The sequence below is a fragment of the Myxine glutinosa genome, chromosome 3 (genome assembly GCF_964187855.1).
Source record: "Myxine glutinosa chromosome 3, kmMyxGlut1.1, whole genome shotgun sequence".
NCBI lineage: Eukaryota > Metazoa > Chordata > Myxini > Myxiniformes > Myxinidae > Myxine > Myxine glutinosa.
The window spans coordinates 133,922,805-133,946,304 of NC_136263.1; the positions used below are offsets into that span (position 1 = coordinate 133,922,805).

A 23,500-nucleotide genomic window follows, 5' to 3' on the forward strand; every position below is an offset into this window, starting at 1 on the left:
CCAGCGAGCCAAGGTCCACCGCCACACCCAGGCCCCGCTGGCACCTTTCGCCGTGCCTGAACGGCGTTTCGACCACGTCCACGTGGACCTGGTGGGTCCCCTGCCCCCCTCGCGGGGGTTCACCCACCTGCTCACCATGGTGGACAGGACCACCAGGTGGCCGGAGGCCGTGCCCCTCACCTCCACCACCACCGCCGACGTGGCGCAGGCGTTCATCGCCACCTGGGTCGCGTGCTTCGGCGCACCAGCGGACATCTCATCCGACCGCGGCCCACAGTTCACGTCTGAGCTTTGGGGCGCGGTCGCCCGTTCGTTGGGGGTCACGCTGCACCGCACCACGGCCTACCACCCCCAAGCCAATGGGTTGTGCGAGCGGTTTCACCGCTCCATGAAGGCCGCACTCATGGCCGGCCTTCAGGACGACGGTTGGGCCGACCGGCTGCCGTGGGTCCTTTTGGGCCTTCGCACGGCCCCCAAGGAAGACCTCCAGGCGTCCGCCGCCGAGCTCGTCTACGGCCAGCCACTCCGCGTCCCGGGCGAATTCGTGCCTGACGCTACCAGTCCCTGGTCCGCCGCTCGCCAGCGCTCGGACCTCCAGGAGGCCGCCCGACGATTTGCCCCCGTGCCGACGTCCCGCCACGGTGGCCCCCAGTCCTACGTCCCCCCGGCGCTTCGCACAGCGGAGTACGTCTTTGTGCGTCATGACGCGCACCGGGGGCCACTCCGGCCGCCGTACGACGGGCCCTTCCGGGTCCTGCGACGGGGCGACAAGTCTTTCATCGTCGACTTCTGCGGCCGGCCGGACCGGATTTCTGTGGACCGCCTCAAACCGGCGCACATGGACGTCGACCGACCACCACGGTTGGCCCTTCCTCCGCGGCGAGGCCGCCCGCCGTCCACAGTTCCCCCCGCTCGACCACCCACCACCACGTCAGACCCCTCCCCACGACCCTCCAGGGGTCGCTTCGGCCGGGTCATCCGGACCCCCCTTAAATTGACCCTGCCGGTGCAGGTCGATTCTGGAGGGGCGTGTGTAGCGGTTACCGCTGGATGTACATAATCGCCTTGCACCGGCCAGAACACGGCCAGAACACGGCCAGACGCGCCTCTCCCGGGCATGCCCGGACTCACTGTTCCCGGGCACGCCCGAACCTCCCGGGCACGCCCGGTCTCGTCTTTCCCGGGCATGCCCGCTCTCGCCTTTCCAGGGCTCGCCCAGAGCGTCCGGGCATGCCCGCTATCGCCTTTCCAGGGCTCGCCCAGAGCGTCCGGGCATGCCCGCTATCGCCTTTCCAGGGCACGCCCAGAGCGTCCGGGCATGCCCGCTATCGCCTTTCCAGGGCTCGCCCAGAGCGTCCGGGCATGCCCGCTATCGCCTTTCCAGTGCTCGCCCAGAGCGCCCGGGCACGCCCAGCCTCGACTTGCTAGGCCGCAGCCAAACACGCCCGGGCAGGTCCAGACTCGCCTTTCCAAGGCTCGCCCTTGATACCCGGGCATGCCCGGTATAGCTTTTGCCGGGCAAACTTCCCGACATAAATGTGTATATATATTGTTGCCCGAAAAACGGGCTTGTCAGAATACCTGAGCTGTTTTGTTTCAATAAAGCAACTCGGACGAATTCCGTCTTTGGTCGCGTCAATTCTTTCGACTCGCGTTGGAGCGCAGTTCCTTCAGTACTATCAAAAGGTCTGTGCAGTTCCTGGGTTCAAACAACATGGGTTTGAACATCGAGCTATGTATTGCTGTTACTTTGTGTTTGTTTCATTAAATTCCATTGTGCCAGCACCCAGTCAGGTACACTGTTAACAAATATAATTTCGTTCAAAATTTTGGGATTAGCAAACCTGTACATTTTTGGAATCAGAGCATGGAGAATCCGAAAATCAATTTTGGCATTTGCACAGACACATGCATGGCCGCCATTTTGGATTTTCAAAATGGCCGCCATAAAATACATATTTTGCGCTATCTCGGCTTCTAGTCAACCTAGAAACTTAATTAAATATGCTAATCCTATGTTTTCTGGGTCAAGGAATCCAATAAAGGCCTCAAAATAGTGCTCAGGATTATAGAAAAGCAACAAACAAAGGTAATTGAAAACCATTGTCTTTATATTTGTGATATAACTGTATTACATAATACATGATATTGCAAGTCCTTTGAAGTTTTCGGTATGGGTTTATAAAGCAAGAAAGCAGCCTTGTTAGTATCAGATTCAACTATAAGTCCCATACACAGGATCTATTAGTACCCCAGCGGCTAAGTCGAAAAATATGGCAGTATATTTCACTTTGTGGAGAAATTATGAAACTTTGCACACAGGTTGGGGACCCCAGTAGGAACATTTTTCGATTAGGACCCAACTCTGAAACGCCCCCTGGTGGCCGCCATCTTGAATTTCAATATGGCCACCACATTTGATATATATTTGCCTATAACTTCGAAACTAAAGCAGATAGAAATACGATTTCAGTGGCTAACCCCCCATTTTCAGACTCAAGGAATCCAGTGAAATCAGACTATGCATATCTGGTGTCCGCCATCTTGGATTCCAAGATGACCGCCATATTCGACATATTTTCTTATAACCCTTAATCCAAATTACATAGGACTGCAACTTCAGGGGCTAACGTCAGTTTTCATAGCACTGTCCATCACAGGCACATAGGGATGTGCACTGGAGATTTGCTTTGTAGCATTTGCAGTTTCCTTTACAAGTTTTCTTGCACTTGCAGCTCAGGAGCTCGTAGCACGCCTTAGATGCCCCGGTCCATATCACTGTCCATATCTCGCCATCCTTCTCCCAACCCCAATCAGCTGGAGGGGGAACAACTGGGTTGGAGACCAACGACTGACCCCAGATGTGACCTGCTTGAAATGTAGCTCTCCTTGTGTGTTCCAAGAGAGCCGATGCTGTTGGAGGTATATTCTCAATCTCCCTTGACCTCTTAGAGAAAAGGTATCGCCGTGCAGCATCCACACCCTGAAGTTCACATGTACGGTCGTACAGCAACACAACAAATCGTTCCAGGATGTCCATGACAGTACTCGACACCTCATCTGGTTGTGAACACAATGTCCCAAATGCTTCTGTAGCATCTGGATATGCCTGCCATGCAGACTTCTTTCCACGGTTTGCGAAGAAGGACACCGTATCGCAGCCAGTAAACGCATGGAAAAATGTCAGAGCCTTGGACTTCTCTGGTCCTATGTTAGCGACGATTTGGTGTACTGCGATGTGCCTGTACTTCTTACCAGTTCCAAAGGCGAGGCCAATGTTCAAGAAGTGAGCAATTGCAATCACCACTACATCAGTGTCCACAGTGTGGATCATCACTTTTGTATGTCCATGCCGAACCATGTCAATGACATGAACAAAGATCCTCGAGTCTGCTTCCTCGTGTGAGCAAGGGGCAAGAGCTGCATTGATGGCGTCTTTGGAAGAGCACACAACTTTGTCATCCACAGTGCTGTAGATGAGCTTGTCACCTGCCATTCACACATTTCTGGGCAAGAAACAGGAATAGCTCATGTTTGTTGTCGCTGTTTCGGAGAAAGCTTGGCCAGTTACCTGGAATTCGTGTTGAGGAAGTCACTCGGCGTCTTGTACCACAGCCCCTTTTCTCTCTCGTTGCGTTTTTCAAGCTGTCCGGCCGATAGACATCCCAAACAATATCAATGCGACTAGCATTCCCCAGTTCCCTAACCACATATGGGATAAAGATATCTTGGGCGTAATCTTCGAAGGTGGCACAGGTACCAGGCTGTAGAAAGTGGACAACAGCACGGCCATCAAGAACTTTAGCATCAACCACCAAGGCCGTACCATCATCGGTCATCACACCATTGAGACAGTCCAGAAGCTGATGCTTGTCACCTTGTCTCATCTGACCTCCACTTGCGAGTGACAGTGGACTAGACTGGTTTTCGTGCCTGAAGGATTTATCGATATCCCCTTCTCTCTTTTGACTAGCAATGTACAACCTTGAGAACAGAGCCCTGTCATTCTTCAGCTCATTCAACTTTCCTGCTGCCTTTGTCTTTTGCACACCAGGCTTGCTGAACACAGCCACATTGTTGCGGGAAATGGTGTCTCCAATTGACTTCGAATTGGACTTGAAACGCTCTTCCACAAATTCATCATATTTTGACTTTCCCAGCGCATTGACGTTCCTCATGGCTTTCACCACTTTTTCTGGCATGATGACTTTGGAATTGAGATTCAGCAAGTCCATACTATCTTCCATGAAAGGGTTGCCCATTTCTTCAATTGTGGCAACCAATGATCGTACATCTTCAACAAATTTCTCCTGGACGCTTTTCGTCTGTTCATGGTGGCGAGCAGGTGTCATGGATGCCCCGGCGTCGTCGAAACCATCCTCAAACTCTCCAACTAGTCTTGCTATTTCAGGTCCAGCAACCATCCATCTCCTAAACGCTCCAGGGTTTTCGGTAAGACCAACAGCTCCGCCGTCCCCCTTAACGAGTGTGTTAACCTGCTCGTGTGCTTGGTCCAACGAAATAGCCGAGAACGGTCGACCTGTCTTGTTTGAAGTGAATCCTCCATGCTTCAACTCACGATGGACATCCGGGCACTTATCCTGCAAATTGGACATGTCTCGCACATGAACTGGTAGCCCACGGGCATAGTTTGTCATGTCCAATGCGAAGAACCACGGTACTAAATCTGCTTGTGATGCAATGTACATGTCAAAATCAGCCACTCGCAAGGACCTTACGAATTGGAAGATTGTCAGTTCAAAATCTAACACCGTCTGCCAAAAATGAAACTGTGGGTACTTATCGGACCTCCCAGCACACCACTCAGTGAACTCGATTGGGTCAGGTCCACCATCATGATGGTCTGTGCTTTCCGTCTGTTTAAAATCCGAATAGGCCTTTTGCTGTAACTGATACAAAGCTGCGGCAGTAACCTGATGTGCCCTGCGGGTTTTGGTCACATGGGATGCTCGAAGGAATCCTTCACAGGTGCCTGCACTCGCAATGTCGGCCTGTGCCAAAGCCTCTGTCCACCCGCTTCCATCAAGAATATCGCCAATGGTCCTCAACGCAGCCATTTCTGTATGCAGCCCCCCCAAGTACAATTACTTACTTGTCCTCACCATACAAGTCGGGAAACCGCCATTGGAGTTTCGAAGTTATAGGCAAATATATATCAAATCTGGCGGCCATTCCGAAATTCAAGATGGCGGCCACCAGGGGGCGTTTCAGAGTTGGGTCCTAATCGAAAAATGTTCCTACTGGGGTCCTCCACCTGTCTGCAAAGTTTCATAATTTATCCACAAAGTGAAATATTTTTCGACTTAGCCGCTGGACTATAGGTCTATACCGTGCAGGAATATGCTTTTACAGATCTTCATCACTGTCCTGAGTGTCATTTTCGCAAAGGTGTCTACGCAAATGCCAACATTAATTTTTGGATTCCTCATGCTCTGAATATTCCAAAAATGTATAGTTTTGCTAATCTCCAAAAAATTTGAACGAAAAAACATGGTGAACCTGACTAATCTGTGTTGCTACCAGAGAGGGGAGCAATTGGTGTCCGAAGTGTGATAAGTGAAAAGGATGGCATCTTTGAACGGTTGTAAATGGCTGTGCAAACTTAATTAAACGTAGGATAATGGTTTTCATAAGCTGACATAGGGGAAACTAGAATGGCACTCGGTAGACCGCATACCTCCGCCAGGCTGTACAGTTTATGTTTTGTATCCCACTGATAGGCCGGATCTGGATTCGGACCTGAACGAGAATCTAATCAGCTTGTTCTTGTCACTTAACCAACTCATCCACCAAGTTTTGTCATGATACAACCACAACTTTTTTTGAAAGATCATGCTACATATCGTTTTTGGCCCTACCTCTTAGTGGTGAAGAATCACTTTAGAAATTAAAAAATTCTCATATCCAGTTCTGTATCCGGATCTTTACCAAAATCGAATCAATTCGTCCTTGTCACATACCCAACTTCTCCAGGTTTTGCCCGAATCCGTCCATAATTTTTTGAGATATTGTGCGGTATATCGTTTTTTGCCCTATCACTTAAAGATGAAGAATCACTAAAAATTATCGCATTAAAGTCACTTTAGAAAATATCACCAAAAAAAATAACAAAGTGCCCCGGTTTGTTGCGTCACATTTCCATTGGCGCTGTTTGGGTTGAGTGTTACTCACGATGATCTAATCATATGATCGGATAGATGATCTAACCCCGAAAAATCTTATCGATGTCGAATAAAAATTATTAGTAAGATTTAATCAAGCCCATCCGTACGGTCTTCTCTCGAGAAATAGCGTTACGTAATTTGTGAACGGCCTGACATTGGGGTAAGCCGTAAGCGTGACCACGTGACGAATCAGCTCGTTCTGATATAACCGTGGTGGAGGTTGATATGGATGAGATCTGAAGACTTCATCTTTTAATTGCGCATTAATTGTGTTTTCCTATCAAAAAACCGGATTTTGTCGTAGGTTGTGATCACAGTGTGTTCATTCTTTTTACGTTAGTGGCACCGCTTAACAACATGGCGGTTTCCATGGAAACAATGCTATCGTGGTTCTCAATTAAACGCTGTCCGGGTTGTCGTTTGGAGTTTTTGTCGATCCTCCTGTGACAACTCCACCAAACAAATCGATTGTGTTAGCAGGGGCTCCAGAGTAAGAGGGAGAGGGAGAGGGAAATCAAAGGTGGGCGGTCCGCTTCGAAAGTCCGCTTATCCGCTGCAGCGGACTAACGTTTTCGAAGCGGATAAGCGAATCGGAACAACCCCCGGAAACCGAAGCGGATAAGCGTAAGCGGACTACCGAAAAATTAAAGCGCATCGCGATTCGCCAAATCAGCTGTTAGCCTGAGCCGTTACTCTAGAATTGTGAATATTTATTTAAGTGAATAATAAGTGAAAACTGAATATTTTATTGGACGCTAGAGCGGCAATAACGTCAAGATGGAGAGATTTGTGACTCTCCAGCCCAGCGGCAGTGCCAGGGACAGGCACACGAGCGACGCAAACCAGCAGTCCCAGCACAGCGACATCCACAACCCGGCGGTCAACATGATGGGGGACGTGGAGGACAGTCAGGAGATCTGCGCCCTAACCCCTCAGCTCGCGCGCAGCGAGAGCAGGATGTCGCTGGACTCAATCGAGTCGGCTGAGATCAACGTGACAATGGACACAGACAATTCCAGCCTCAGCCAGAAGTGGAGGCACATCGCCCCCTTCTTCAAGGTCGTGGACAGCAAGGCCACGTGCACCAAGTGCTCAAAGACACTCAAAGCCCAGCCCGGATCAAGTTCAAACTTGAAGGTGCACTACCAGAGGTACCACGATGCCCAGCACAACGACCTCAAGGCGGCCCTCGACGGCGGCAGCAGACGCGTATTTTCAGATACAAATCTGAAATTATTTGACATTTGTTTTATAACTTTTCTTTTACTTCAGGTTCAGCCACCTCTTCGTGGACATGGACCTTTTGATGGCCACGGCGCTGCACCCCCAGCACAAGCTCGCCACGGTCAGGGCCATCTGCAGGAGGCAGAACAACGACGCCATCTGCGACCTGGTGAGGGACAAACTCATCAGGGACCTGCTCGCCCTCGTCCTGCCTGACGAGCACCTGGACCCTGCCCCCCAGCAGGGACCCCAGCCCGGCTCGAGCAGTACGGACTACCTGTTCGCCATGGAGGAGGGGCAGCAGGAGGAGAACCTCGAGGAGAAGATCAGGGAAGAGGTCAACAACTGGTCGAGGAAGCCGCTGAGGGGGAACCCGGGGCTCTCGCCCAATCTCTTCCCGCTCGAGTTCCGTGATGCTTGGGTAACTCTATTTCTCAGGCATAACACGCCGCTCCCGAGCTCTGCCTCGGTCGAGCGCGTGATCAGCTACGGGTCGGACATCCTCAGGCCTAAGAGGTCGGCCCTGGCTGCACCGAACGTCGAGGCCCTCGTCTTCATGAAGGGCAACCTCCAAATCCTCAAGAAGGCCCACGAGGTGGAGGAGGAAGACGAGGACTAGTCAACAGACTGCTAGTCTGTTGACTCGTAGACTCTCTTGTCAAAGAAAGGATGGGCAAATAGATTTTTCTTTAATGTAACTTGCATATATTAAAATTATATTTAAATTAACTGTAGAGTAGAGTAGAGTCGAGTGGAAAACTTTATTTCAATAAATTTTATTTAAATAAAAATGTATATTTTTGATCTTAAAAGCTTTGTTTGTCGTTGTAGTAGTTAGAAATGGCTATTTAGGCTTAAAAAGCATTAAATTCCCTTTAGAAACGTCAAAAATCGCTTTAAAAACGTCGAAGCGCTTTTAAAAAATCGAATCGAAGCGGATAACCGGTAAGCGGCCTAAGATTTTCGGCCGCTGAAGCGGATAAGCGAATCGGACTACACGGGCTGGCGGAGCGGATAAGCGGTAAGCGGACTTAAAATTTTCCGAATCGCGCCCACCTTTAAGGGAAATAAATATTAGTAAATGGGGATTGGGGAGCCAGAAGTAGGAGGGGAGGAGCTCCATGCCATGCTTTTCGATGCCTATGGACCCTACCATTGTACATTTGGGGGAGGTGGGAGGGTTTTACATATTTGTAGATTTTCAACAATTTTGATATAAAGAGGAAGTAACAATAAAAGTATGAAATGCACGTTTAAATGACATCCTCTGTGACAGTCGACTTGAATAAATATGAACCAATCTTTTTGAATGCGACGAAGTCTAAGGCGGCTTAAATGGTTACCGGAAGTAAGGCGGTTTGTTGGAAGCTGGCTGGCGATGTGAGGTTGGGGCGGTGCCACGGCAGGCTTCGGGGAATAGGTTTAATCACCCAACTCTATTTTATACTCCCAATTAATATTTCTCGGAGTGCAGGCGGTTTGGTACCGACATTATAATAGTGATAACCTGAAAATTGGAATCAAGGTGAAACTGACACAACTAATGGAGTGACCAACGATGTTTGGAATGATCAACCAACATCTCGCGAGATCTCCATAGCGATGGCAGAAACAATGCGGTGAGTTGAACTTATGGAGACTTATTTAATATAATATACTGTACTGTACTGTATCGTGAAGCATGAGTTGTGAGACCACAGTTTGAATGTGCAGTGCTAGGATCGATCGGTATCAATATTCAGCTGTCACAGTTGTACAACCAATCGGCGTAATCAAACGTTAACTTGCCTTTTGCTTTATCATTAATATAATTGGCGTTTGACATCATTAATTATTTGATAATTGCGTGTGTGGCGCTTTCACCAAAATGTTGATGACAAATGCATTTTACTTTTACTTTTAGGGTGGAGAACATGAGGGACAAGTGACCACAATATAATGTAATGTGTCGTGTGTTACTATAACTATATTGACTATTGTTGAAATGTGGAGTTCGGGATTCCAGGGTAAGGAAGGCTGTTCGGGAAGGTACAGAGTAGGTACGTTACACTTACAGTGAAGTGCAAAGGTGCAGAGTAGGTATGTTACAGTGAAGTGCAAAGGTGCAGAGTACTGAGTAGGTATGTTACAGTGACGTGCAAAGGTGCAGAGTAGGTGCGTTACAGTGAAGTGCAAAGTTGCAGAGTAGGTGCGTTACAGTGAAGTGCAAAGGTGCAGAGTAGGTACGTTACAGTGAAGTGCAAAGGTGCAGAGTAGGTGCGTTACCGTGACGTGCAAAGGTGCAGAGTAGGTGCGTTACAGTGAAGTGAAAAGGTGCAGAGTAGGTGCGTTACAGTGAAGTGCAAAGGTGCAGAGTAGGTACGTTACAGTGAAGTGCAAAGGTGCAGAGTAGGTGCGTTACAGTGACGTGCAAAGGTGCAGAGTAGGTGCGTTACAGTGAAGTGAAAAGGTGCAGAGTAGGTGCGTTACAGTGAAGTGCAAGGGTGCAGAGTAGGTGCGTTACAGTGAAGTGCAAAGGTGCAGAGTAGGTGCGTTACAGTGAAGTGCAAAGGTGCAGAGTAGGTGCGTTACAGTGAAGTGCAAAGGTGCAGAGTAGGTGCGTTACAGTGAAGTGCAAAGGTGCAGAGTAGGTGCGTTACAGTGAAGTGCAAAGGTGCAGAGTAGGTGCGTTACAGTGAAGTGCAAAGGTGCAGAGTAGGTGCGTTACAGTGAAGTGCAAAGGTGCAGAGTAGGTGCGTTACAGTGAAGTGCAAAGGTGCAGAGTAGGTGCGTTACAGTGAAGTGCAAAGGTGCAGAGTAGGTGCGTTACAGTGAAGTGCAAAGGTGCAGAGTAGGTGCGTTACAGTGAAGTGCAAAGGTGCAGAGTAGGTGCGTTACAGTGAAGTGCAAAGGTGCAGAGTAGGTGCGTTACAGTGAAGTGCAAAGGTGCAGAGTAGGTGCGTTACAGTGAAGTGCAAAGGTGCAGAGTAGGTGCGTTACAGTGAAGTGCAAAGGTGCAGAGTAGGTGCGTTACAGTGAAGTGCAAAGGTGCAGAGTAGGTGCGTTACAGTGAAGTGCAAAGGTGCAGAGTAGGTGCGTTACAGTGAACTGCAAATGTGCAGAGTAGGTGCATTGCAGTGAAGTGCAGAGAAGGTATTTTACAATGAAGTCTAAAGGTGCAGAGTAGGTACGTTACAGTGAAGTGTAAAGGTGCAGTGTAGGTGCATTACAGTGAAGTGCAAAGGTGCAGAGTAGGTACGTTACAGTGAAGTGTGAAAGTGGAGAGTCGGTATTTTACAATGAAGTGTAAAGGTGCAGAGTAGGTATGTTACAGTGAAGTGTAAAGGTGCAGAGTGGGTGTGATACAGTGAAGTATAAAGGTGCAGAGTAGGTGCATTACAGTGACGTGCAGAGTAGGTACGTTACAGTGAAGTGTAAGGGTGCAGAGTAGGTATTTTACAATGAAGTGTAAAGGTGCAGAGTAGGTATGTTACAGTGAAGTGTAAAGGTGCAGAGTGGGTGTGATACAGTGAAGTATAACGGTGCAGAGTAGGTGCATTACAGTGAAGTGTAAAGGTGCAGAGTAGGTGCGTTACAGTGAAGTGCAAAGGTGCAGAGTAGGTATGTCACAGTGAAGTCTAAAGGTGCAGAGTAGGTATTTTACAATGAAGTGTAAAGGTGCAGAGTAGGTATGTTACAGTGAAGTGTAAAGGTGCAGAGTGGGTGTGATACAGTGAAGTATAAAGGTGCAGAGTAGGTGCATTACAGTGATGTGCAGAGTAGGTACGTTACAGTGAAGTGTAAGGGTGCAGAGTAGGTATTTTACAATGAAGTGTAAAGGTGCAGAGTAGGTATGTTACAGTGAAGTGTAAAGGTGCAGAGTGGGTGTGATACAGTGAAGTATAACGGTGCAGAGTAGGTGCATTACAGTGAAGTGTAAAGGTGCAGAGTAGGTGCGTTACAGTGAAGTGCAAAGGTGCAGAGTAGGTATGTCACAGTGAAGTCTAAAGGTGCAGAGTAGGTATTTTACAATGAAGTGTAAAGGTGCAGAGTAGGTATGTTACAGTGAAGTGTAAAGGTGCAGAGTGGGTGTGATACAGTGAAGTATAAAGCTGCAGAGTAGGTGCATTACAGTGACGTGCAGAGTAGGTACGTTACAGTGAAGTGTAAGGGTGCAGAGTAGGTATTTTACAATGAAGTGTAAAGGTGCAGAGTAGGTATGTTACAGTGAAGTGTAAAGGTGCAGAGTGGGTGTGATACAGTGAAGTATAACGGTGCAGAGTAGGTGCATTACAGTGAAGTGTAAAGGTGCAGAGTAGGTGCGTTACAGTGAAGTGCAAAGGTGCAGAGTAGGTATGTCACAGTGAAGTCTAAAGGTGCAGAGTAGGTATTTTACAATGAAGTGTAAAGGTGCAGAGTAGGTACATTACATTGAAGTGTAAAGGTGCAGAGTGGGTGTGATACAGTGAAGTATAAAGGTGCAGAGTAGGTGCATTACAGTGAAGTGCAGAGTAGGTATGTCACAGTGAAGAGTAAAGCTGGAGGCAGAAAGAGACCAAGGTGGTTCAGTTGTGAGATAACGAGTACTCTTAAGACAAGCAAAAGGCATTTATTGCTTCCGCCACCAAAGGAGGACAGCGGTTGTTTTCACCACTGTCTGTCTGTTTTTTCTGTGTGTACGATATCTCAGAAGGTTATGAAGGGATTCAGCCGACACTTGGTGCACAGGTTGGGTGGTGACATGGTTGCGGCTTGTGTGTGTTTAAATTCCAGATTTTTTTTAAATTTAGGGCATGCGGCTTATATAACGATGCGCTCAATGGTCCGAAATTTACGGTATATATACATGTATCTATATTATAATAGCCGTAGGTGATTCTGTCTGTCTGTCCAGGGGTGTGGCTTACTCCGTTTAGAGAGTAGCTCCACCCATTCTGGGAGTGGCTTCATAAACAAATATCCACCATTTTATTAACTCGCATCACTTTGAGGCCTGTTTAGTTAGGCCCGTGCTGTCTTGCTTTCTCTCTCACAGTTTTATTTCAACTCTAATTCGATATATAATTTCATTTTTCACAGTCGCTAACATAGTTATTAGACTCGGTGGAAAAAAACGGGAATAAAATCGCATGAAAGTTTCCGTTTATATAACGAAATGAATTCTCAAAGGCCTGTAATTTCAAGGCCATTGAGTCTCTCTCACGCCTTTATCTCCAATCTAACTCACCATATGATTTCATTTTTATCGATGGTTTTAGACTCGGTGTCAGAAATAATTGAGAAAAATTCACGCACACACAGGAAAATGCCAAGATATATAAAAAATCGCATGGCGATGATCATACACCGCCCAAATAGCTCAAAATGTCGACATATATCTGAAAAATTCGCTTTTTCTTTTCCGTTAAGACATATTACTTTTCCGTTTGATGACAGTCGTCACAAAAACGTCAACAATGATGCCGACATATATTTCTTCGTTCTTATTTCATTCATCATTATTATCCGGAAGTAAAATATGTTTCAGGAAATTACCGAGAGATATTTCTTCGTTTTTATTTTATTAGTTACTAGCAGAAGTACCTGGCATTGCCGGGCGGGGGAGGGGTGGGGGAGGGGAGGGGAACGGGGGTGGGGGGGAGCGAGCCTCTTGGCAAAGCGAGCGATATTTTGTTTCATAGCGTCATAGCGATTTTTTTTTCATAGCGTCATATCGTTCATAGCGTTTCATAGCATCATAGCGATTTTTTTTTTCATAGCGTCATAGCGTCATAGCGATTTTTTTTTTTTTCATAGCGTCATAGTTTTCATAGCGTCATATCGTTCATAGCGTCATTGCGTCATCACGTGATCGCTCTGAGTGAATCAGCACCCACCTGCTCTGATTCCGTTGATTCCGTGCGCTGAAATGCGCTGAGGTAAATATGAATAAAAAATATGGATCGTCAAATATTTTGAGTTTGGCCATGTTCGTCCCACGCTCAATGGCCATGTCTATGTCAAATATCAAGCACGTAAGCCTCCGTTTAGGAGTCTATCGGTAACATTACACACACACACACACACACACACACACACACACACACACTGTGTTTTATATCTATCTATAATTCCAGTTATGTATGTATGTATGTATGTATGTATGTATGTATGTATGTATGTCTGTGACCGCTGTTTCTCGACAACCACGGGTCCGATATACTTGAAACTTGCCAGGTATATTGCTGGGGACCCGAGGATGTGCCTTTTCAAGGTTTCATATTAATCGGAGAAGTAGTTACCGAGCTATGTCCAAAAAACGATTCAACCAATCAGAGAGCAGCGAGCTATCACGTGTGCCGAACGTGGCGAACAGACTCTGCCTCGGACGGCACATTTGAGAGCGTATTCATTTATTTCACGTTGGCAAACTATGTTGCCGTTAAACTATGTTTTAAAACTAATTAAAACTAATTTGCGATTCATTCGCTTTCCTGCGCGTTTGTGCACGCGATGGCGATTTCTTTACCAAACTCCGCAAGCCGTTCGCTTTGGACCAAACCATTTCATGTAAATAGAGGGGGGGGATTGTCACCGTACTCGCAAGCCGTTCGCTTTGGACCAAACCATTTCATGTAAATAGAGGGGGGGGATTGTCACCGTACTCGCAAGCCGTTCGCTTTGGACCAAACCATTTCATGTAAATAGAGGGGGGGGGATATAATTTTAGATATATATATAGTACGGGCATGCCCTAGTATATATAGATTGCAGGAGGAGGTGGTGGTCGACTCCAAGGGATCTGAGTGATATATAGTATTGTAGGAGGGGGTGGTGGTCGATTCCAAGGGATCTGGGTGATATTTAGTATTGTAGGAGGAGGTGGTGGTCGATTCCAAGGGATCTGAGTGATATATAGTATTGTAGGAGGGGGTGGTGGTCGATTCCAAGGGATCTGAGTGATATATAGTATTGTAGGAGGGGGTGGTGGTCGATTCCAAGGGATCTGGGTGATATTTAGTATTGCAGGAGGAGGTGGTGGTCGATTCCAAGGGATCTGGGTGATATTTAGTATTGCAGGAGGAGGTGGTGGTCGATTCCAAGGGATCTGAGTGATATTTAGTATTGTAGGAGGGGGTGGTGGTCGATTCCAAGGGATCTGGGTGATATTTAGTATTGTAGGAGGGGGTGGTGGTCGATTGTGAGGGATCTGAGTGATATTTAGTATTGTAGGAGGGGGTGGTGGTCGATTGTGAGGGATCTGAGTGATATTTAGTATTGTAGGAGGGGGTGGTGGTCGATTGTGAGGGATCTGAGTGATATTTAGTATTGTAGGAGGTGGTGGTGGTCGATTGTGAGGGATCTGAGTGATATTTAGTATTGTAGGAGGGGGTGGTGGTCGATTCCAAGGGATCTGGGTGATATTTAGTATTGTAGGAGGGGGTGGTGGTCGATTGTGAGGGATCTGAGTGATATTTAGTATTGTAGGAGGGGGTGGTGGTCGATTGTGAGGGATCTGAGTGATATTTAGTATTGTAGGAGGTGGTGTTGGTCGATTGTGAGGGATCTGAGTGATATTTAGTATTGTAGGAGGTGGTGGTGGTCGATTGTGAGGGATCTGAGTGATATTTAGTATTGCAGGAGGAGGAGGAGGTGGTGGTCGATTCCAAGGGATCTGGGTGATATTTAGTATTGTAGGAGGGGGTGGTGGTCGATTGTGAGGGATCTGAGTGATATTTAGTATTGCAGGAGGAGGTGGTCGATTGTGAGGGATCTGAGTGATATATATAGATAGTCGCGCGGCAAGGAACATCACGTGATCGCTCTGAGCGATCGATTGCAACTCTGCGTCCTGTCGTGGGCGTGGCCAACGTGGCCTCATGCTCCCAGGTGATTGGCTAACTCGAGCTCGAGAGAGCCATAATGCGCTACGTTATGGCAAAAAATATGAATCTAAAGATGAAAGGGAAAAAAACCTATGTGGTGTGAATGGCAATGTTCGTCGCTTAAATGTGAAAAAAGGCAATTGCTTTTCGCTCTGAAATACGTGCGAACACGTAACTGAGTTAATGGCGGCAGGGAACATCACGTGATCGCTCTGAGCGAATCAGCGCGCTGCTCTGCGACCGGTCAGATTCCGGTCATAATATTTCGCGCTGAGATAAAAATATAGTAAAAGCATATTATGAAATAAATTTTTAGGTCGGCCATGTTCGTCCCAGGCTCAATGGCCATGTCTGTGCCAAATATCAAGTACGTGAGCCTCTCCGTTTAGGAGTCTATCGGTAACATTACATACACACACGCACACACAAACTGTGTTTTATATATATATATGTGCACGTACACTTTAAACGTGTGTGTGTGTGTGTGTGTGTGTGTGTGTGTGTGTGTGTGTGTGTGTGTGTGTGTGTGTGTGTGTGTGTGTGTGTGTGTGTGTGTGTGTGTGTGTGTGTGTGTGTGTGTGTGTGTGTGTGTGTGTGTGTGTGTAAATATATATATATATATATATATATATATATATATATATATACATATATATACACACAGACTTGGCATTTAATATGGAATATTTTTTTTGTGGGGGTGAACTTACTTTTCAAGATGATTTAGAACCAAAAGTTCATTGGAATTATGTTGAAATTATTCTAGATTTTGTTAATGTGACCTTTAAAAGAAACAAAAACCACATTTGACATTTCGAAGCAAATAAATTGATCCTTGAAAGTGATGTAAACTGATATCGAACTCAATTCATGGACAGTACTGTGTTAAACTTCTGTGCGTTTTCCAGAAGTATCTTTATATTTTGCACATTAGCCAAAATGTTTTTTAACAAAAACAAAAGTTAAATTACGACTGGGATTACGGACAGTAAAATTACAGTTCAGTACTTCGTGTAACCCCCACGAGCATTCAGGAGAGCACGTACACGTTGAGGCATGCTGTTCACGAGATTTGCCAAGGTTTGGACAGGAATCGCTTGCCATGCAGTGACAATAGCCTGCTGCAATTCACGCACAGAGGCAGGCTGCTGGTCCAAGTTGTCGATTTGACGCGTTAATTCTGCCCACAAGTTCTCTATCGGATTCATATCCGGGGACATGGCAGGCCACTCCATATGCTCTACACCACGGTCAGCAAGAAAGTGTTGGATCATGCGAGCACGATGAGGCCGTGCATTGTCATCTTGGAAGACAAAGTTTCCTCGAAAGGCTGCACGAACAAATGGAAGCCATGTTTCTTCCAGAATGGCCATGTGCTTGAACTGGTTCAGGTTTCCATTCAGAACAACCAGGTCAGTTTTGCCCCCTGCATGAAAAGCAGCCCAAACGGTCACCCGACCACCTCCAGCTTGGACTCTTGGCACTATACAATCTTCGATGTAGGCTTCATGCACTTGTCTGCGCACTCGGACGTGGCCATCTTGACGATAGACCAGAAATCTATACTCATCACTGAAGATCACATGATTCCAGTGTCCTGGCTACCATTGACGGTGCTCTCTGGCCCACTGCAATCGGCACTGGCGGTGTTGTCTTGTCAGACGTGTGTTTCTCAGGGGACGCTTGGCACGATAGCCTGCTTGAACCAGTCGTTGGTTGACTAGCCTTCTGGATACAGGCACATTTGTCAGTTCCTGCCACTCAGCCCTAAGCCGATTAGCTGACTTGGTAAGGCCATTGCGGACTAACCGGTGCAGCTGGCGATCGTCCCTCCTTGTGGTTCTGCGGGGACGTCCTGGCCTCAGTATTGGAGTAGGAACACCCCTCTGAGCATTTCGTTTCAGGATCTTTGACACCTGACCTTGAGTGATGCCATACTGCTGAGCAATAGCACGCTGTTTCATGCCGGAATTTCGTAAAGCCACCACTAAATGACAAACAGCATTGCCGAGCTGACGAACCATCTCCAGGGGAAGCGGCAATAACTTTTGTAGACGTGCAGCAGTTGTTTCCACTAATACAGAATGCAACAACCCTTATATACCCGATTGTGAAGCCAATCGTCAAATGTACCTGTCCGTCCATTTTGTCACGCCACCTGTGATATTAATCCTGTTATTGACTTCTTGCTGCGACAGACAATCAGTGACATGGTTCTTTTAACAAAGAAATCACCGAAGCGTAAAATAAACTCACCAGATTGATATACCGAGTTCAGAAAGTAAACCCAAGTCAAGAAAAAAATAAAATCCCATATTAAATGCCAAGTCTGTGTATATATATATATATATATATATATATATATATATATATATATATATATATATATATATATATATATATATATATATATATATATATATATATATATATATATATGGGTGTGTGTGTATGTGTGTGAATATATATTGTTGTGGATCTCACGCCCGTCGACGTACAGAGGGGGGGTTAAACCCTTTTCCCCCTCAGGCCTTTGAGTCCACGAGGCCGCTACCCACTTTACACCCGTGGGGCGGATTGCGGAGCAATTCCAGCCGCCAACCCCGTAGCGAGCGTGCTGAAGGGTATCGGGTCGAATCCCCACGTACCTTCTATACACACGCCGCCAGGAGAACGGGGACTGGACCTCGCACGAGTCACGCTGGTCTGATATGCCCGAGCGGTTTGCGTGTCACATGACTCGTGCCGTTAATTCCTATTGAACCCGATTGAGCGGTTTTATTCGTACAATGCGAAGCCAATAGTGGGAAATGACGTGAACGGCCAAATGGAAGGAAAGAACACAGGTTTATTATACAATTTATACAAATGATCAGGGCAAAGAGACACAGAGCAGAAACTTAACGTCCTTAACTTATCCCCAGACAAGGGCCCTTTCACTCACGCGGGGAAAGGAAGGAAGGAGAAGGACGTGCTCAAAATGCGGCCTTGGCGCCGTTCGCTCCGATCAGCTCGCCGGACGTGTCCCTCGAGGTGTTCGTGGCACGTGTGCAGGGAGCTCAGGCAGGGAGATCGTGGAGCCTCGGGCCCCGGGAGAGATCGTCCTTGAAAGCGCTTATAACAGGCAGAACGCAGACTACAAAGAGTTCGTGCTTTCGATCACACACACAGTCCTTCAGAATCCCGGGACAGAGAGCTCAGAGACAGACAGCGCGCTGGGAGCTTGGCCACGGAGGAGAGACTCCATCACAGAGCGCTATATTGACACACCTCTTTTGTCTCGACCCTTCTTCGGGGGCCCGGGGCAGGGTTTTATAGCCCCACCCAGAGTCCCATTAGAATGTCCCAAGCCCCTTCCCTGGCTGCCGTTGTTAGCCACGCCCCTTGAGCTTCCATTGGCTGCCTGCCGCTTACCGGCCACTCCCCTGTAGCTCCTCCCTCGAGCCTCCCAGACTTGTTCCAGGCCCTAGCACATGGTATTCCAGCCCAAAGAACAACGAAGCCTACACTTACTTGCCTGCTACAACGCATACTAACACAGGAAAGGAGATTATGCTTAACATTTAATAAGACAAGACATAACTGAACTAAGCGAGGCTACATGTTGTGGTGCAACTAACTAAGAGGGGGGTTATCTTTATTTCTTACAACCGCAACAATATATATTGTTGCGGATCTCTACGTCGGCCTTCTTCCCCTTAAGAAGGGGGGATTAGTCCCCTTGTTCGTGACTGACCGACGTGAGTCCTGACGCTGCACAGCTCCCTCCGGAGAGGCAGGAGCGCAACCCCGTTCGCGACCGCGGACAGATGGCAATTGCCGAGCGGTTTAGCAACCGCGACACGAACTATTAACAAGGACTGACCCGATCCTTAACGTTGGCCAAATCGTGCCACAGGTATTCAATGAGGGAAACCACTAAAGCAACCGGACGAGCATGAAGAAGAAGAAGAACAAAGGTAGGAAATACAAATATGATTTATTTACTAACTATTTACACAATTAAAGAAACCAAGGAGAAGGAAGGATAATAAAATAATTGACAGAAGGAGGAAGAACCAGAAGACACAGTGCAACACTAGCTTATCTAAACAGGCTTAACTTATACCCAGGGACAAGACAGACAGAACGAACTTGCTCACACGAATAGGGGTAGATGGATGCCAGGGATCGATGATTGGGAAGGCAGAGAAAGGGCCAGGCAGATGGTAGGCGTCGAGGTCCGGCTCCCAGCGTGCGCTCCGGTCCACGCTTTTGGGGTCGAGGCGAAAATCCCGGGAAACAGCTCCGCTCCGGGCTGGCAACGAGGAGCCGGCAGCTCCACGTATTCGGCTTCACACCGGCAGCTTGCTTTATTCGTCCTCCGCCTCCCGCGTCTCCGAAGTTCTCTTTACACTCCACAGAATCTGCCTCTCGCCCAGCGCACCTCCCTCAGAACTCTCTCTCTCGTCTGGCCTCTTACGCATCTCTCTCGGTGGGGGCTGATGCAATGGGTTTTATAACCCCGCCCTCTTGAGCCATACCCACTCATCCTTGTAGTCACGTTCACTATGTTTTTTCGTTCAAAATCATGGTAGATTAGCAAACCTATACATTTTTGGAAACGTTATTACATGGAAAATCTGAAAATCAATGTTTACATTTGCCAATTCCGACCAATTCGATTCGACCAATTCCATTCGACCAATTCGACCATTCAACCAATCGCTTCGATCGACCATTCGACCAATTCGATCGATTCGATTCGATTCGATTCATCGAATTCGATTCGATCGACCATTCGACCAATTCGATTTGCCAATCAATTTGACCGACCTTTGCTTGTGTGGAACGGACTGTGAAAACAATGCGGACTATATTGTCGGATACGACACACAGGACAGTGATGACGAACTCTAAATGGCATATTCTGTAATCGTGTATGTTTGATGCCATTGACTGCCTGTGTATATTTTGTCATTGACTGCCTGTGTAGATGTGAAGTTATACTGACTGCATGTGTATATATGATTTTGCTGACTGCCTGTGTATGTTTGGTGATATGAATTATTGTGACACATTTTGATGTTATTAACTGCCTGTACAAAATGATAACATGTATTTGATTATGCAACTTATCGCGAATATAAAGACAGTATTTTGCAATTCAAAACCTTTGATTCGTGTCTTACCATTCCCCATAGCACTAATTTGATACTTTCATTGGATTCCTTGTCCCTGAAAATATAGGTTTAGTATATTTTAAAAAGTTTTTAGGGTAATTAGAGGCAGAAATAGAACAAAATATGTATTTTACAGTGGCCATTTTGAAAATCCAAAATGGCCGCCATACAGGTATCTCTCCAAATGTAAACATTGATTTTTAGTTTCCTTATGCTATAACCTTTCCAAAAATGTATAGGTTTGCTAATCTACCATGATTTTGAACGAAATATAATTTATTGACATAGTGAACCTGACTATTGGTTGGTCGGCAAGGGCTTTCCTGGCTCCACCATCGGATGACGATGGGCGGGCAACGCCCCTTCTTCGCCAGGCTGACCACGTGCGTAATGGAGTCAAATGTAGTTGGTAATGCGGTTGGCAATGCGGTTGGCAATGGAGGTTCTGGGGCAATTGAAAGGGGATTCTACCTTATTTCCATTTGATGCAATGCAGTGTCAACTAGTGGGAACAGAGCCTTCAACTACATAGAATAAGGAGATAACTATTTAAGAGGGTATATGATTGGCTACGTGTATGTATATGGAGTAACTAGGAGGACGACCTTTGACCTTTACACACGGAGGGTGATATTTACAACAATTCATTACACTTACAATACAAAAAAAAAAAAAACAATTCTCAAATCCACAGCAATATATATATATATATATATATATATATATATATATACAGTATGTGTATATATATATGTGTGTGTGTGTGTGTGTGTGTGTGTGTGTGTGTGTGTGTGTGTGTGTGTGTGTGTGTGTGTGTGTGTGTGTGTGTGTGTGTGTGTGTGTGTGTGTGTGTGTGTGTGTCAAACATTCCACTCTTACCATTATATGAAGATGAAGGAAATAGCCAAAGGGAGAACACGAATGAGTTGGAACACAATGACAGCTCTGAAGGATGGAAGCTCAGTTTGTTCATGTATTGAACAAGCCATAAATGCTTTACAGTTTCGTTAAGCGGTCCGTGCATATACATATTGTTGCGGATCTGCCGCCGGCCTTCTCCCCTTATTAAGGGGGGATTAATCCCCTTGTCTTTACTGACCTGGCGCGACCCGAGACCTTTTACGTCCCTTCCGGACAGCGCTAAATAGGGTTTCGGGACCAAATTCGCTGTTACCTAAGTACTTGCGCTGCCCTAGGAGCGAGGAAATAAGCCTCGCACGAACCACGTGTGATGGTGATACGCCGAGCGGTTTGCATACACGTGATCCGCGCTATTTATAATTACTAGACCCGATTGGAGCGATCTTATTCGTACCACGCTTAGTCAATGGAGAAATCACAAAGGCGATCGAACTGGAAAGAAAAGGAAGAACAAATTGGTTTAATTATGATTGCACGTATTTACAGCACAGGAGGAAGAGACACAGAGCAATCCTTATACAGTCTTATACTTAATACCCCAGGACAAACGGGCCCGTCTCACTCACACTCACTCGGGGATTGCAGATTGGGCAGGATGCTGTTCAGGCCGAACGCGCCGGCTTGGTCGTCCAGGATCGGCCCCGTCCAGCTCTCCACGGTCCCGAGCACGTTCCGTGAAGATGGAGGGAGGAGAAGGCAGGAACTCGTATCGTGTCGCTCGGACAAAGCGGGTAATCTCGGTGCGAACGGTAGAGGGCGGACTTTGCGCGGCTGGCGGTTACTCAGCCGCGTTCACTCGCTTTGGCCGAACCGCGTGAGTTATCAACGCCCTGTCTGCGCCCACGTATTCCACGTAACAAAGTTCATACAGTGCGAAGGATCCTTTCCAAGCGCGTCTCCTTAGAATCCTCTCATAAACTCCGCACCAGCTCAGCGCACCTCCCTCGATAACTCTCAAGTCCTTTCCTCCGTGAGTCCTTCCCTCTGCGAGTCCTTTACAATGCGCTTATCCTCTCCAAGTCGTTTTATCAAGCTCCCTCTCTGCAAGTCCTTCCCTCCGCGAGTCCTTCCCTCTGCGAGTCCTTCCGAGGGCTTTTCGCATCGGGTTATATATGCCACGCCCTTCGAACCCTCTGGAACTCACCAGACGCTCTTCACCATGCCCTCTCATGCCATGCCGCTCGAGCTCTGATTGGCTGGTTCATTCTTACCGTCCCCACTGCTGCCGCGCCGAGCTCAACCCTCCTTCACCTTTCGAGGCCCTGCCTCGTGTTAACTTGACTAGTGGACAGCCAAATGGGATGCGGGATGGATTGCGCCCATAGAGGGAGAATGTAGGGGGAGGGGGGAGGGGGGAAGGGGAGGGGGGGAGGGGGGAAAGGGAGGGGGGGAAAGGGAGGGGGGAAAGGGAGGGGGGGAAAGGGAGGGGAGGAAAGGGAGGGGAGGAAAGGGAGGGGAGGAGGGAGGGGGGAAAGGGAGGGGAGGAAGGGAGGGGAGGAGGGAAGGGGAGGGAGGGGAGGGGAGGAAGGGAGGGGAGGAGGGAAGGGGAGGGAGGGGAGGAGGGAAGGGGAGGGAGGGGAGGGGAGGAGGGAATGGGAGGGGAGGGATATAGATGGTTACTGGCAATTGATCACATCCAGAAATGATGTAATCCACACAATTTATGTACTTTACATAACGTTAATAGGAATACATGGCCGTGTAGATGGGAATTCAGTTTGTTTGAAATAAATCACAAATATCAGATGAAAGTGACCAAAAACCTATGTGGTGTGAATGGCAATGTTCCTCGCTGAAATGTGAAAAAACTGAATTACATGCGAACGCATAACTGTGAGATTATGGCGGCAAAGTTAGAACATCACGTGATCCTAGCAGAAGTACCCGGCGTTGCCGGGCGGGGGAAGGGAGACCCGTACATTCCCAACCCGTACATTCGCTCTCTCGACTCAAGCTCGTATTCGATTCGTATTCGAAATCGAAAGGGGAAAGGGGAAATCCTTCATATTCAAATTCGTAAACACGAAATATGAATTAAAATTTAATTCATATCGCACAAAATCGACACAAAACACGGTCGCATAAAGGTGAAAAACCGTAATCGCTTTTCGCCCTGAATTACGTGCAAACGTGTGACGGGATGGAACATCACGTGATCGCTCTG

The 23,500-nt window shown here is 47.3% G+C and overlaps 1 protein-coding gene across 1 annotated transcript in view; it reads left to right on the top strand.

Moving 5' to 3' along the window:
- Positions 1-8,797: 8,797 nt before the first annotated feature.
- ASH2L (ASH2 like, histone lysine methyltransferase complex subunit) overlaps positions 8,798-23,500 on the top strand; it is a 67,398-nt gene continuing 52,695 nt past the window's right edge. Inside the window, exon 1 of the mRNA XM_068110072.2 lies at positions 8,798-9,028. Within this exon, the coding sequence (XP_067966173.2) occupies positions 9,012-9,028 (17 nt within the window). The 5' untranslated portion in view covers positions 8,798-9,011. The remainder of the gene's footprint in view (positions 9,029-23,500) is intronic.